The following is a 14,916-nucleotide window of genomic DNA, read 5'->3' on the forward strand; positions in this document are numbered from 1 at the left end:
CGAGCTCTGGGCCCCTCTCCCTCTACTTCTCTAACCTCATCCTAGATGGTTTCAGGCCTCCCCACAGCCTCAGGGACCCCGTCTCTGCTGACGGTGAACACCTCCATTCTCAGGTCCATGCACCTGCATCCAACAACGGCCACGTCCCCATGTGTGTGTCTCGAAGGCAAAGGACCCCCGGGAGCCAGGGCATCAGGTTTTCCTTCCCAATCTGGCCTCTGTCCCGTGTCCCTCCTTCCACCTCACCATAGTAACCTCTCTACCCATCCTTCCACCTTGACTCCAAATCTGTTTCCTCAGAGAACCCTTGCCGTGCCACCCTGTGAGGAGCAAGGACAGTGCCATGCCATCCACTGCTCTGTTCCTCTCGGCAGGGTCTGGCAACAGGAGGTGCTCAGCTATCTACTGTCTGGAATCACCGGCGAAAACCAAAACATAAACATTCGCTTTGCTATTTCTATATACAATATAAAGATCTATTTTATCAGTTCTCTGATTTTAAAATGTTTTACTTAATAACGTAGAATGCATCCAGTATCATAGACTTTTTCAGATAAGCAGATGAAAAGGTCTATATTACTGCACAGTCTTTCTGGCACATTAAGTCTCTGCAGTTAAAGAAAAGACGACTCAACAAACAACCTCAAAAATACAAAAAAAAAAAGGCACTGAACTTCAGCAAAATAATAAAAATGTCAGATTTCAAGAAAAAAAATCGGTATAACTTCAAGTTGATAATTTACATGAACAGAATTTAAGCTGGGTGTAATGGTCCACATGCGTAATCCTAGCTAATCGGGAGGCTAAAGCAGGAGGATCATAAATTCAAGGGTACCTGGGCATCTTCGTGAGATACTGTCTCGGAATGAATCTTTAAAAAGGCTGGACATGGAGCTGAGTGACAGCGTTGGCACAGCGGGTGTGAGGCCCTGGGTGCGATCCCCACCCCCAGCCCCATGAGTTTCAGCAATGATGTTAGTCAATGTACCTTTCCTGCATTTTTTCCGAGGCATCATCTCTCTTGGGAGTCTTCTCCAATCTACGTGTACAGAAGAAGAAATGTAAAACTTAGTTTCCTTTAGCAATGAGTGGCACTTGATATAACTATTTAAAGAACATAAAAAGAACATGATGACAGTTGCCCATGCAATGATATAATATTTCTTAGTACCTGACTATAAGGATTTAGGCTGAAATAAAAATAAATATAAATATAACAGGCAGTGGTATATTTTCTCCAATAAAGAAAAGAAGTTCATCAAAACTGCCTTGAAAAGTGCAGTGAAATTTTCTGGGATACAATCTTAGGCTAATTACTGTGAATTTTAGGGTTACAACTGTTGTTAAATATTATTTAATTACTTTGTTATTTGACTACTTTGTAAGTTTTCTGTAGTTGATATACACTTCTTACGTAACAGCAATTTTTTTCAAAAGTTAAAAGCATGTGACTACAATCCAAACACATCTGAAATGAAATAAAAACATAATAATTATCTAAAAACCTCAAAAATTAAATGATTTTTGCCTGCATTAACTAAAATCGATTCCTCTCATTTTTCACTCTAATTTTTTTTAGGTGGGTGGGGGTTCCTGGGGATCAAACCCACGGCCTCACCCATGTAAGGCAGGCATTCAACCACTGAGGGATGCAGTGTGAAAAACACAGTGTTATTTCTCAATGTATTACACAGCAAGACACACTGTCATTAACAGCCCCTCTCCTTCCTGCAAACACGCTCAGACCCGCATTCTTGCCACTTCTGAAGCAGCTCTGAAGTCCTCTTTTGCAAGTGTGTCTAGTTGCCCTGTTGTAGCTGCTCTGATATCCTGAATGGATAAAGAAACTCTTACCTTTCATGGTCATTTTGTCATTGGGGAAGAGCCAGAAAGACCCTGTGCCAGAGCCAGTGATTAAGACGGATGAGGACACGTCGCATGTTTGTGCAAGCCTGCCCTTCTTCGGCTGGCACTTGGCAGCCACAATCACCGTGTTTTCCAAACCCACCTTATGAAGATATGAAAGAGGACTTTTGGAACTGCTTTAGAAAGTGGCAAGAATGATGGGATGAGCGTGTTTGAAACTAGGGGGAGTATTTTGAAGGGGATTCACGGCAATTATGGTAATCAATTACTTAGGTAAACATTCACCATATATTCTCATCACATCTCATACATTCCCAGCCCCTACTTTTAAGCATAGAGAAAACAGAAAATTGAATCAATATAACATAGATTTTTAATAAAGAAATTTCAGTACATTTGTGGAAAACAGTTAAATCTAAGTCATTTTAGCTGAGCAAATAAATTTTGCTTTGAATATAGTTAACTTTATAAATTACTATAGATCATAAATTTGTAAAGAGACTCATTTGGGAGGTGACTATTAATGGAGTAGAACAGAATGTGAAGGATCTAGGAGTGTTTCCAGGGGCCCCAATGTTATCAACGATCACCAGAGACGACAGAGCGCTATAAGCTGTGGAAATGTTGCTGCTGCTCGTGCCACTGGTGTTTCCAAGAGGGCAGTTTCTATAAGCCCCTGAGGACAGAGACACAAGAGAAAGGACTCTGAAGGAGGTGACCCAAGTTCTAGCAGTATTGGCAGGGACCCTCACAGGTTGCTTCAGTTCTATGGCAGCTCTTTTCTATCTGCAAAGTGGATGGGGGCAGATGAGGTCACCTCCACAGGTCCTGCTGCCCTCTCAGAATGTTTGGATGCTGAAAACAAAACCTTCTACTGAAAAGGCGTGTTAGCAACTAAAAGTAGTCCATGTCTGCCTGACAGAAAGGAAGTCTACAAGCTTTGCTTAAAATATCCTTCCAACTAGATTTCTGCTTTTTCAAAAGCTTCCAGATTGCTCAGAAGCAATGAAGTAACTGCTCGTTGGTATCAGAAATTAGATTGTGATTGTGGCTAATGAAATCAGAAAGTCAAAAGCCGTGGCAAGCCCTAGTTTTATAAAACTTGTACTTAAGAACTTCCACAAACACATTCTTCATTATAAAAGTCTTTTTGGGCCGGGGATTTAGCTCGGTGGCATCACACCTGCCTTGCAAGTCCAAGGTCCTGAGTTTGATCCCTGGTACCACAAAAAGAAAAACAAAATCTTTTATTCTCAGTTTTCAAAAGATTTACATTATCTATTAGGAAAAGTACCACACATTTTTCGTACAGTGAGAACAGAAAACTTATCCCACAAAAATATGGGGTAGGGAGACAGTCTCTCAAAAGTATTTAACACTATCTGTTTTGTCATACCTGGTATCCATTCTTCTTTGTATGTCTGCATGTATTTTTTACTATACCTTTCAATATCTAGGGGGGAAAAACAACAAAATACATTAGAAACATCAAGAATAAACCAGAATTTAAGGCACTCCTAAATAACTTGGAACAGCAGGTAACATCTCTCATTTGACATACAGGTTAGATGACGACCTTCACTGCAGCTCTTAGAATGTGCCAATCTGCCTTACTGGGGACCCACAGACACCCCGCTCACATGTGAGGAGCGGGGAGTCCTGCTCAGCACTCTGGGTTTTATTTGTGACAGTGACCGCCAGCCCTCATCTAACCTGGTCTCACGGGGTGCACTAAGTACCTGGGGCAGTGGAGGGCTCGAGAGCCCCTCCAGCACTGGATTCCAGGATATCCTTTTGTTAGGCTCCTCCACGAGCAACTTCCAAACCCACTGGGGAGGAGAATGGGAAAGGCTGGGTCTGCTGAGCGGCTGTCTGGGACATAAATGAGCAAGCTGCAGCCTTTCACGAGCCACTGAAAACTGCACAGAGCCTGGGTTGCTTGTGGGTCCGGGCTTCAGATCGGCCCTATTCTCTAGCTGAGCCCCGAGCCTCCCACGCAGCAGCCGTTGCCAAGCAACCCTGTCACACAAGAGCCCCCAAACACTGCCAGCCCTAGAGAGCGGTTTAGAAACAGCATCGAAAAGGACTGAGTTTCCATGTCAAGAAAATGCTTCTAAATAATATAACTATGTGTCAGAGAAAAGTGACTACAACAAATGGACCGGAGACCAAGAGACAGGCTTTTCTGGGTATTTACTGGAGTTTAGGTTAAATGTTTAATTTTGCCACCAAATTTCTTATTTTTTAAAAAAAAATGCCCTACATAAATGAATTAAAATTATTTTTTTAGAATTTCCTCCAAAACAGATTCTGTATTTTGAATAATTTTAACCCTCAGCACACCAGGAAAACCTTTTTACCATTTATCATCTGGGCCCAATGGACCATTTAAAAAATATTTTTCAGTATTTTAAGTTACTTTCAAATAATTTACAGAATAAAAATACACTGAAAACCAATTCTTGGAAACCAATTAAAAAGGGGAAAAGACATTTCTCCAAAAGCACATGATAAGATGCTCAATATCAATGGCATTAGGGAAAATTCAAGTCAAAATCCCAAGGATACTGCTTTATACCTACTAGGAAAGCTAGAGTCAAACAGGCAGTAACAAGTGTTTACAAGTGTGTGAAGAAATTAATTGCTGATGGGAATGTAAAATGGTTCAGCCACTTAAAACACCGTTTAGCATTTCCTTAAAATGTTAGCATATGATAGAGCTAAGATATGATTCTCAATATATGCCCAATAGAAATAAAAACATATGTCTACACAAAACATGTACACGAATGTTAAGAGCAACGTTATTCAGACCACTCCAAAAAAGAACCGACCCAAGGATCCACCAAATGAGAGGTAGATAAGTAAAATGTGGTATATCTATACCAGGGGTTAGTATACACACATATATATTTTTATATACATAAAAAGGAATAAAGCAATGATACATCCTATACCATGGTGAACCTTGAAAACATTATGCCAAATGAAAACCATCACAAAAAGATACATTACCTGTAATTCCAATTACTTATACTTTCATCATCAAAATGCAATAATTTAAAAAATACTCTGATGGGACCTGGGATGTAGCTCAGTGGCACAGCACATGACTAACATGCTTAAAAGGCCCCGAGTTCAACTCTCAGTACCACAAAAATAGTAATATAAATAAATAAAATTTGAAAACATTGATGGTTCACACCTTGGTTGAAGAGAAGATGGCCCAGCCACCTTCTTTGCTCTATACTTGCAAAATAATTTCATTGTTAAATGTATAACCACCAATAAACTCTTTCATTTTCATATGTTCAACTTCCTTCCAATCATTTCTCTATGTGTTTTTGCTTTCAGCACTTGTCCAGTTACAAACCACACAGGATAAATTCTGTTGCACAAAAAATCATAAAAGAAAAAAATACAGTCACGTCACTTTAGCAAAAGGGTTCTCATTACAAAATCTTACGTGATGAAATCCTTTTCAAAGATCAACTGTAAGAGAACACCAAATTTTCATTCTGAGAGATACTCTGTCTACTCACTGATTCTTGAATTTCAGAAAATCCATCTAAGATACTTTCATATGAAGATTCATCAAGTCTGAGATTTTGCTATAATCTGTTCCCCTCAGTCTTAGCCTAGAGAGCCGCTATCCACCTCGTTGCATTCATCTTACTTGTCTAAGAAACATCTTCCTATGTAAATTCTTTTCTCTCTGCCATTATGGAAAGAAAATAAAAAATTCTGAATTCTCATTTAGCCTAAATAAGACAAAACAACTACAAAGATGAGGATTTCTTTTCTATGTTCTTAAAAATTGATATAGCTGGGCACAATGGCACACTCCTATAATCCCAATATTTTGGGAGTCTGAGGCAGAAGGATGTCAAACTCAAGCCCAGCCTGGGCGATTTAGTGATACACCAAAAAGACCTTGTCGCAAAAATAAATTAAAAAATGGGCTGGGGTTGTAGGCCAGTGTAAACGCCCAGGGTTCAATTCCTGGGTTGAAAAGAAGGGAACAAAACAAAACAAAACTGATGTAGTATTTTAGAGAATACTAAAACTAAAGTATGATGAAATCATTATGATTTATTTCAATATTTCACTGTCCTAAGAATTTTTTTTTGAATTTTAGTCATTTTTCTTCATCACAATGGGAAATACTTGATAAAAATGATGAAATTATTACCATCATGAAATAGTGTCAAGATATAGTAAAAGATCACTCAAATTTCACAATGTACTTTAAATTTATAAAAGGACCCTATATACTAATGTACAGATAAAATGCATTTTCTCTTAAGTAAATATTTTTTCTGCTTTGGAAAACTTCTATGAACAAGTTATGCATATCAATCTTTACAATCAGTAGGAGCTCATTAATAAGAAACCAAAAATTAAAGCTGCTTTTCATGGACTTGTGATAGTGTAGCAAGAATAAATAAAACAAATTCTCCTTGAATGGAATGTCAGACTTTGTGGCTGTATCACTTCCTTGAAGCTTCTGAAGTTCTGAACCATTAACACTACATTGGGAAAGAAGAAAATGTGAAGATTTCAAGAAAATTCACTGGTATCAATTTGGAAAATTCTATACAAATTTCTCCTAAAAGAAATAAAAGCAAAAGACCCTGTATATTTTTATTTTATTGCATACTACTGATGATAAAGTGCCCTTTTGATGTAGGTACAAGCCAACTACTCCCACAGACCAATCACATTATGTTCTTAATGACTCTGTCCAAAAGACTCACAGAAATGCTTGAATGATTTGATACACTTTTAAGTTAGACATGCACTTTAATAATCACATTCAGTTAAGTAAATCAGTCCCATAATCTAGAGAAAAGAGTAATTTTAAAAGACTAAAATATATCCTGTACTATTTTTTTACTAATAAGTATTTATTAGTTTATTTGATTTTACTTTTTAAATCTATAAAAGGAGAGCTTTAATTTCATTTTTAAACCCAGACAAAAGCATGTAGCATAACCATGAAAATAAAATAATTCACTATTTCTGAGGTTAAAAAAACAATTCTTATCAAATTGTTATATAACTTCAAGCAGCTATGCTTTGAAAAATGAACCTGTCTAACATGCTTCTCACAAACACATGTAAGATCATTTTATAAGATTTCTTTTTTGATTCTTAGCCAATTCTAAGTCTTTCAGAGAGAGGAAAAATGGAATGCACTTTTAACACTAATGGAATAAGATGAGTTGTTTTTGAGAATGTGCAGATGATATTGATCTTTCTAATTTGAACAATCAGGGGCAGAAACTGAAAATCAATACAGCTCTGCTGCGCACATAACCACTTGAGTGGTTCACTTCCTCCAAACCACTTCCCGCTTCCAGTCTTAAACCGCTGCGCCTTCTTGTCATTTCTCCTCCCTGCCCTTACATTCAGAAATGAATACCCATTTTATATTTTCTACCATCAGATATATAAAAAATAAGACAAACATCAATTTTTTTACATTTTTACCTTAAATATTAAATAATTGGAAGTATGCATAAAAACTTACATAAACAACAGTAATCTCGGCATCAAATAAATAAGCAAAAAACTAGAAAGAACCTTCAATCTAGTTAAGAATCAGCTACAGATAATGTTATATCCATCCAATGAAATAATGGTCATTGAAACTTGTATTTTCCAAAAATAGTAAGGACATGTATAAGGGCTAATCTGTTTAGTAAAGAAGATATAAAATGAGTCAAATTTAAAAAAAAGAAACACTCAATGGGATGGGGATTTAGCTCAATGGTTCCAGTGCCTGCCTCGCAAGCGTAAGGTCCCGAGTTCGATCCCCAGTTCCAAAAAAAAAAACAAAAACAGAAAGAAACATTCAAAAAATTTAAAATACACAGTAAAATATTATTAGTTGTTCTCTGGACACCTGTGCGGGTAACTTTTACCTAAAAAATTCTTTTGGTTTTCATAGAACATGTACAGTTTCTACTGTGAAACATGTGTTTAAAATATCAAAAACTTTATTTTTCTGTTAAATCAACCATAAATGTTTTTTGCACGTTGACTTAGAATCTGATCAAATCGCCAACACCAAATGATCACATATTTTATGATTAAACACTGTATCATCCACATACACTAACCCACAGCACTAAACAGCCTGTTACACACCTGGCTTTTCTTCAGGTTTTTCAATAAAATAAGGCTTTCTTTTCATTGTTTCTCTCAATTCCTGCTTCAAGGCCAGCATGTAATCTTCACTTTCTCCTGTTTTCAGTGGCACTGGCTTATAATCTGTATCCTACTTAAAAGACAAATTTTAAAAAATAAATTTAACATTTTAACATCTCCTTTCTCTATATTCTAGAAAATATGAGTTTTATCAGAAAATTGTTTTATAGGCACTAAGTTTTACAATTACCCTAAAAGGGAACCTCTGAAATCTAATCATTGAGCCCATTTCCTAGGTTGTTCTTATTTTAGAGGTAGGAAAGATGCATAATTTTCCTATTGACACAAAAAAACCTATGCTGATAATCATTTTGTTGTATTGTCTGTTGACTAACGTGATCCACATTTTAAAAATCAAGATACCCAAATGATGGCAGCCACTTTAGTGTCTGTTAACTTCAACTAGGTTACTGGTGGAAGCAGTAGGACAAAAATAAAATAATAGCATTTATCATTTAGCAAGTCGTCACTATAACCAAGATTGTCTTAATACAGTATTCAACATCTAGTATCTCATTTAAAGTGTTAGCAATATTTCCAAAAACAAAACAAAACAGTGAAGACATGGAGAAATGAAAAGTTTGTAATGAGTAAACGGCAAAACAGGAGATTGAAGTTTCATTTTATTTTATTTTTTTTCCTTAAATTCTTTTATTGGTACATTTTAGGTATACAATATGTTTACATTTATCAAGGTGCTTGTACCTGTGTATATGATGTATCTTGGTTATTCTGTCTCCATTATCTGTGCGCCCTTCATCCCTCCACCCTTATGTATTTATGTAGACTTCATTTCTATTTTTTTTCTTTTCTCATAATTTTTCCTTTCCCTTCTTTCCTTTCCCCTTCCCCTCCCACCACCCCTACCCCTTTGGACCTTTTCTTCCTAGTTCAAATTATCAATTATTCATTTTCAATATTTTAACTTTTGTTTACACTTTCAGTTTCTTACAACAGAGAAACTATTCAGTATTTACACAGGTGTGTCCTATTTATTTCACTTAAGAGTATGGCCTAAATATGCATCCATTTAGCTATAAATGACTCTAGTTTCTCGTTCTTTATGGCTGAGCAGTACTCCATTTTATAAAAAAACCACATCTTCTTTATCCAGTTTCCAGTTGATGGGCACTTAGGCTGTTTCCAAGCTTTAGCTATTACAAACTGTGCCACTATAAACATGGGTGCACATATATCACTGTGGTATGATTCGTTTAATTCTTTGGGGAAGATACCCAGCAGGGGAATAGCTGGGTCAAATGGGACCTCTAGTCCTAGTTCTTTGAGGTATCTCCATACTGATTTCCACAGTGGTTGCACCAGTCTGCACTCCCACCAACAATGGAGAAGGGTTCTTTTCTCCCCACACCCCCACCAGCGTTTGTTATTGGTTGATTTCTTCATAGCAGCCATTCTTTGTGGGGTGAGGTGGAATCTCAGTGTTGTTTTCATCTTCATCTCTCGAATGACCAGTGATGTTGAACATTTTTTTCATGTATTTATTTGCTGCTTTTACTTCTTTGTCTGAGAAATGTCTTTTCATTTCAGATGCCCATTTTTGAATTGGGTCTTTGAATTTAGGGGGTCTGATTTTTTTAAGTTCTTTATATATTCTAGATAGCAGACCTTTGAGGTACAGCTGCTAAAAATTTTTTCCCACATTGCAGGTTTTCTCTTGGCTCTGTTGGTGGTTTCTCTTGCAATGCAGAAGCTTTTTAATAAGATGAGATCCCAGTTGTTGATTCTTTGTGCTAGTTCCCATGCTACTGAGGTTTTGTTCACAAAGTCTTTTCCTATGCCAATGTCTTCAAGAGTTCTACCTAACTTATGTTCCAGCAAGCTTAGTGTTTCTGTCTTAATATTTAGATCTTTAGTCCACTTTGATCTTAGTTTAGTGCATGGTGATAGGTATGGGTCTAGTTTTAATCTTTGGCAGGTTGAAACCCAGTTTTTCCAGCACCATTTATTAAAGAGGCTATCTTTCCTCCAGTGAGGGTGTGTGGCTCCTTTGTCAAAGATGAGGTGGCCGAGTGTGTCTGGAGTTGTTTCTGCATCTTCTAATCTATTCCACTAATCCCTGGGTCTGTTTTTTTGCCAGTACCATGCTTGAAGCTTCATTTAAAAAAGAAAAGCCCACACATACACACAGGTGCATGTCTCTATACCTAATTATACACATACATGCTCATTACAAAGTACCTCCCAAAGTACACGGTAAGGATACATTTCCAAATGTGATTAGACTCTACCCATTCATTCCACGATTTCCCGAACACCAACTCCAGGCCAGGCAGGGATGGACCACAGGAAATAGGGTGAAGAGCTGGTCAGAGCCCTGCTCAGGTGGAGCTTAGAAAGACACAACAAATAAGCCACCCAGCCAAGCGAGGTCCAACCACAGGCAGCCAGGAGTGAAGTGGAAATGAAGGAAGGAGGGCAGCGAAGGGGCGAGGACCTGGGAGTGTGGGCGGACGCGGCCGACCTACACGGGTAAACGTGCACTGCCTCGGGGAGGAGTCACATTTGGAGCGGAAGTCTGCACAAAACCAGGAAGCCGTCCATGAAAGCCTGGAGGACAGAGGGTCCTGGACCGGGAAGCGGCAGGGCAGAGGCCCGACAGAGCAAGGGCCAGTGAGGCTGGGAGCGAGGCAAGAGAGAGGCCCCACGGCTTAGAAGGAACCTCCTCCCACGCGGTGAAGAGACCACGGAGAGAGAAAGGACGGCAAAGGGGCGCTATTGCGCCACAGCGCTGTGCTGCGCTGGGTACCACAGAGCAAAGTACCAGGAGCCAAGGCCAGAGACTCCCTAGGTGAATACCTGCACCTCTCCCTCGGGGCTGCTCAATGCAAGTCCTTCAAGGGACTTTTCCATGCCAATAGGGAAAAGATCCGCGAAGAGAGGAGTTTCTTTACTTGCTCTTTTTTAAACCGCAGCACAGACACATCTGGAAATGTAAGCTTACCTGTCCAACTAAATGGAAAGCAAAACCAGAAGACACGATGCCAGTTAGGTCCGCAGCACATTCACGCAATTTAAAAGCAACACTGAATGCAGCAGAAATGTCTACATTAGGAGAACTAACAGAATTCAAAATGACTGATACAATAGGAAAATAGCAAAACAGTTTTTTCCAGTGGGAAAAATGGTCAAGATGTATGCTAAGGAACAAAATTAAAGTTTATAGATATAAGATGTAAAGAAAATCACTACGTAAAAGGGTGGCAGAGTGCGAACCTTTGTAAAACCTAATACCACTTTGCAAAATATTCTGGTAAGTGAAATACATCAGTAACAGCCATAAAAGATGAAAGAATTTAAAAATTACTGTTTCACACAGTACAGTACCGAGTTTATTTGAGGGGAAGTTATACAGTATTGCTTTCTGTATTCTAAGAAAGCACTGAAAATTAGAAAAGGTTCCAAGAACTATGGGAATATTTACATTAAAGGTAAGTGAAACAATCTCTTTCACCTTCTTATACTTGTGGATATTACAGTGGTAATATGCATTCAAGCCCTAACCAGAATTTTAACCTTCTCTGAAACATGAAAACACACATTTGGAGAATTTGGCTGTCAAGGTACTTACAGGAAACAGTGGCGGTGGCTTCAACGCTACATCAGGCAACTTTTCACCTTTGCTGAAGCCAACAGCCTCAATATTAAAGGTATAGGCAGCACGTCCTCTTCCCTTATTCCCAGCCATCAAAGCTAGTTGTACCAGAAGAGAGGGCAAATACTGAAAGACACGACAAAAGATTAAGATTTACTGGCTCATATGAAAAAGGAAATCAACACTTTGAAACAAAATATAAACTCTGCCTCTTATACCACATGGCCAATTTAAAATACATTTGGAAACCAAGACATGCAAAGAAATAAACATGTGATGAAGAACGGCTGGACTCCTCGTGCCAAGAAGTGTCCAGCAGGTGGGGATGATGCCCTCCACCCCTCACCAGGAGCTCACCTGAGCCTCCTCTGAGACGCTGCCCAACCAATGCCAGGCACCCGATGAGCTTCGATTCTCTCTGTCCCGCTGTGGACCGGCAACAGGGCCTTACACAGATGTGGGGTACAGAGAAGAAAAGTCTGGACCAACGAGGGAGGATGGTCCCTTGCTTTAGTGTATCAACGTGAAGACTATCATCTTTCAGAAGTTAACACTGACATGTTTATCCCGGAATTTGAGTGTAACAAAGGATCCTTCAGCTCTAGCCCAACACCCTCCTTTTAGAAATGTGAATGGGATCAGTAAGACTCTGAAGGGGTCTGCCCACACCAAAACAAAAAAATTTTTTGAGAAAACAGCTGAAATCATTAAATTAAAGGTAAATGAAGACGCCTGGGTGTGGTGGTAACTTAGTGATTAAACAATATCCCATGTCAAAATAAAATTAAATACATAGATAAATGAATCAATGAATAAATAAATAAACAAACGAATGGTCCAGGGATGCAGCTCAATGCAAAGGCCGTGGGTTCAATCCCCAGTACCACAATAAATTAATTAATTGGGAGTCATTTGTAGGAAAATGGATCTACCTCACGGTCATGTTAAGTGAAATAAATTAGACACAACATGTACTAACTTCCCACAATGAATGTAAGCATGTACTGCAAACATGGACTAATAAAACAAAAATTTTTGAAAAAATTACCTGTACACTCTTCAACTGTGGGGACAGTAGTGATGCCACATACTCAAGTCTTGCACTCAACTTCTGAGCCCTGTGCGACACGACTGCACCCTAACACACGGTGAGCCTGCAGTGCATACAGGGACTCCTCCACACGCTTTGCCAATGGAGTGCTGCACACAACTGAGGTGACCCCTAACATGCACTCCTTACCTGTCTCTTCCTACCAGGAGTACTATCATCCCCCCCCCCCCCCGAGTCCAGCAGAGTCTCGCTACGTCCTCTGGACACTGAAGACGACACAGAGTGGCTTCTATTTCTGCTTGCTCTGCCCAGTCCAATTTCTCATCCGCCCTTTGCCCTCCTTCCTAAAGAACACGAGCCTCAGTGCTTCACACAGCTGCTACATTCTTCACGGGTGTCCCGCTGGGACAAAAAGGCCATGACTGTCCCCACCTCAGTTCTGCCACATTAATGATAAAGGAACACTCCCTAGGGCCAACAAAGGACTGCTTCGTATTTGTCCACTATCCACAACTTGAATACACTGGTCCAAAACCCTAAACAATGTCAACTCACTGTATCACAGGGCCACCACTCAAACCAAACACGTCCCTACCTTGGCTGCCGTTAGATCATTTACAGCTTAAAAGTCTAGAGCAGTGGTTCTCAAGAGTGCTGTCTGCAGCAGCATCCCAGAAACTTGTCAGAAATGCAAACTGTGGGACCCCATGGCAGACCTAAAAAACAAAATAACCCCCAGAGGTGGACAGGAGTTTTTGTTTTGACTGCAGTATTGGGGACTGAACCCAGGGCCACATACGTGCTAGGCATGTGTTCCAGCACTGAGCTACATCCCCAACCTGAGAGTTTTAGGTTCGTGTTTGTGTTTAAAAAGCCCCGTGGGATAGCTCAGATGCAGGCTAGTCTGTGAACCAATCGAAGCAAGCTCTCTTGGGATGAAGACTGGGCAACAGTGGTCTGAACAGTGTTCCAGCTGATTCTAACGGGATAAGCGCTGAGTACAGGGAAGAACTGCTCTGGTGGGAGTTGCAGCCACTAAGCAACAGCTGAGTTAAAATACACCTGTAGAATCAGGGCCTTCAGAGGGGCCACCTTTGAGGTTTGAAATTACACATTATTCTCAGTGATCTCAAGAAATCTGTCCCAAAGGTAAAATGACTACAACTGCTGTAAGTCGAGTTGCACTCAGGATGTGACAGTGCGACTTTTAACTCATTTGTGGGGACTCTCATTATGAAGGCATTTCACCTTCAGGCCGATGACTGGTAATTTTAACACCCTCACATATTTAAGCTCCGCTCACACAAAAATCAAATCCTATATTCAGCATCTTTGCATGATGAAATATTGTTTCCTCTTTCCCATGAATTACTCTGGCCGTATGACAATGATTTGATAAAATGGCTATGGTACTGGGAACTTTTTCGGACACAACTGTACATTGTACATTTTGTCAACTCCTGGTTACTTACCTCCACATTTCAAAGTCTCCCCTCACAACTGCTTGAACATTAAAGGATAATTTTATTATCTTTGCTGTTGTCATTGTAAAGTACAACTCTATGGCTTTGCACTTACTTTTACCAGGCTGCTCACATATACACAAGTAGGGAGAAGAGTGTAATAAACTCGCTGGTGTCCATCACACTGCTTCCAGTTATCAATCTGACTAATTTTACACATACATTCTCCCTCTCCCAGACTCAAATTATTTAAAATTCTTCATTATGTATCTTTTCCGGAGGTTAAAGACTTTTAAAAAGTTATAACATCATGTCTAAGTTTATAATTCTTTACTATCATCTTATGTATAATCAAAATTCAAATTTCACATTTTGTACAGTTTGTTCAAGATACAAAAAAACCAACATGTGACATCTGACATCTTCAAAGGTTTTTGTAAAATGTAACACTTTCCCTTCTTTTCTTCTTATTTATGAAGACACTAGGTCACTGTCCTGGGCAGTGCTTCTCAAAGTGTAAGTTACAAGCAAATTCCTTAGAAGACTTGTTAAATGCAGATTCGGATTTGGCTGGCTTGAGTGGAGCCTGGGAATCTGCATTTCCTCAGACTCTCCCAGAGACATCAGCATTGCTGGTTTGTAGACCATAACCCGAGAGAAGCAACAGCATCCCAAATTCTGCATACCCGAGATGTGCCTTAACATTTATT

At 39.3% G+C, this 14,916-nt stretch overlaps 1 protein-coding gene across 2 annotated transcripts in view; it reads right to left on the reverse strand.

Annotated features, from left to right (window-relative positions):
* Positions 1–14,916, reverse strand: part of Polr3g (RNA polymerase III subunit G) — a 30,225-nt gene that overhangs the window by 9,344 nt on the left and 5,965 nt on the right. For both annotated transcript variants that reach the window (XM_021255762.2, XM_004841674.3), the window contains exons 2-5: positions 11,669–11,818; positions 8,020–8,149; positions 3,263–3,319; positions 989–1,039 (exon numbers count right to left, since the gene is read on the reverse strand). In XM_021255762.2, the coding sequence (XP_021111421.2) occupies positions 989–1,039; positions 3,263–3,319; positions 8,020–8,149; positions 11,669–11,785 (355 nt within the window). In that variant the 5' untranslated portion in view covers positions 11,786–11,818. The remainder of the gene's footprint in view (positions 1–988; positions 1,040–3,262; positions 3,320–8,019; positions 8,150–11,668; positions 11,819–14,916) is intronic.

The sequence above is a fragment of the Heterocephalus glaber genome, unplaced genomic scaffold (assembly GCF_053883595.1).
Source record: "Heterocephalus glaber isolate CG9 unplaced genomic scaffold, H.glaber_assembly_v1.0 deba00001465, whole genome shotgun sequence".
Lineage (NCBI taxonomy): Eukaryota > Metazoa > Chordata > Mammalia > Rodentia > Bathyergidae > Heterocephalus > Heterocephalus glaber.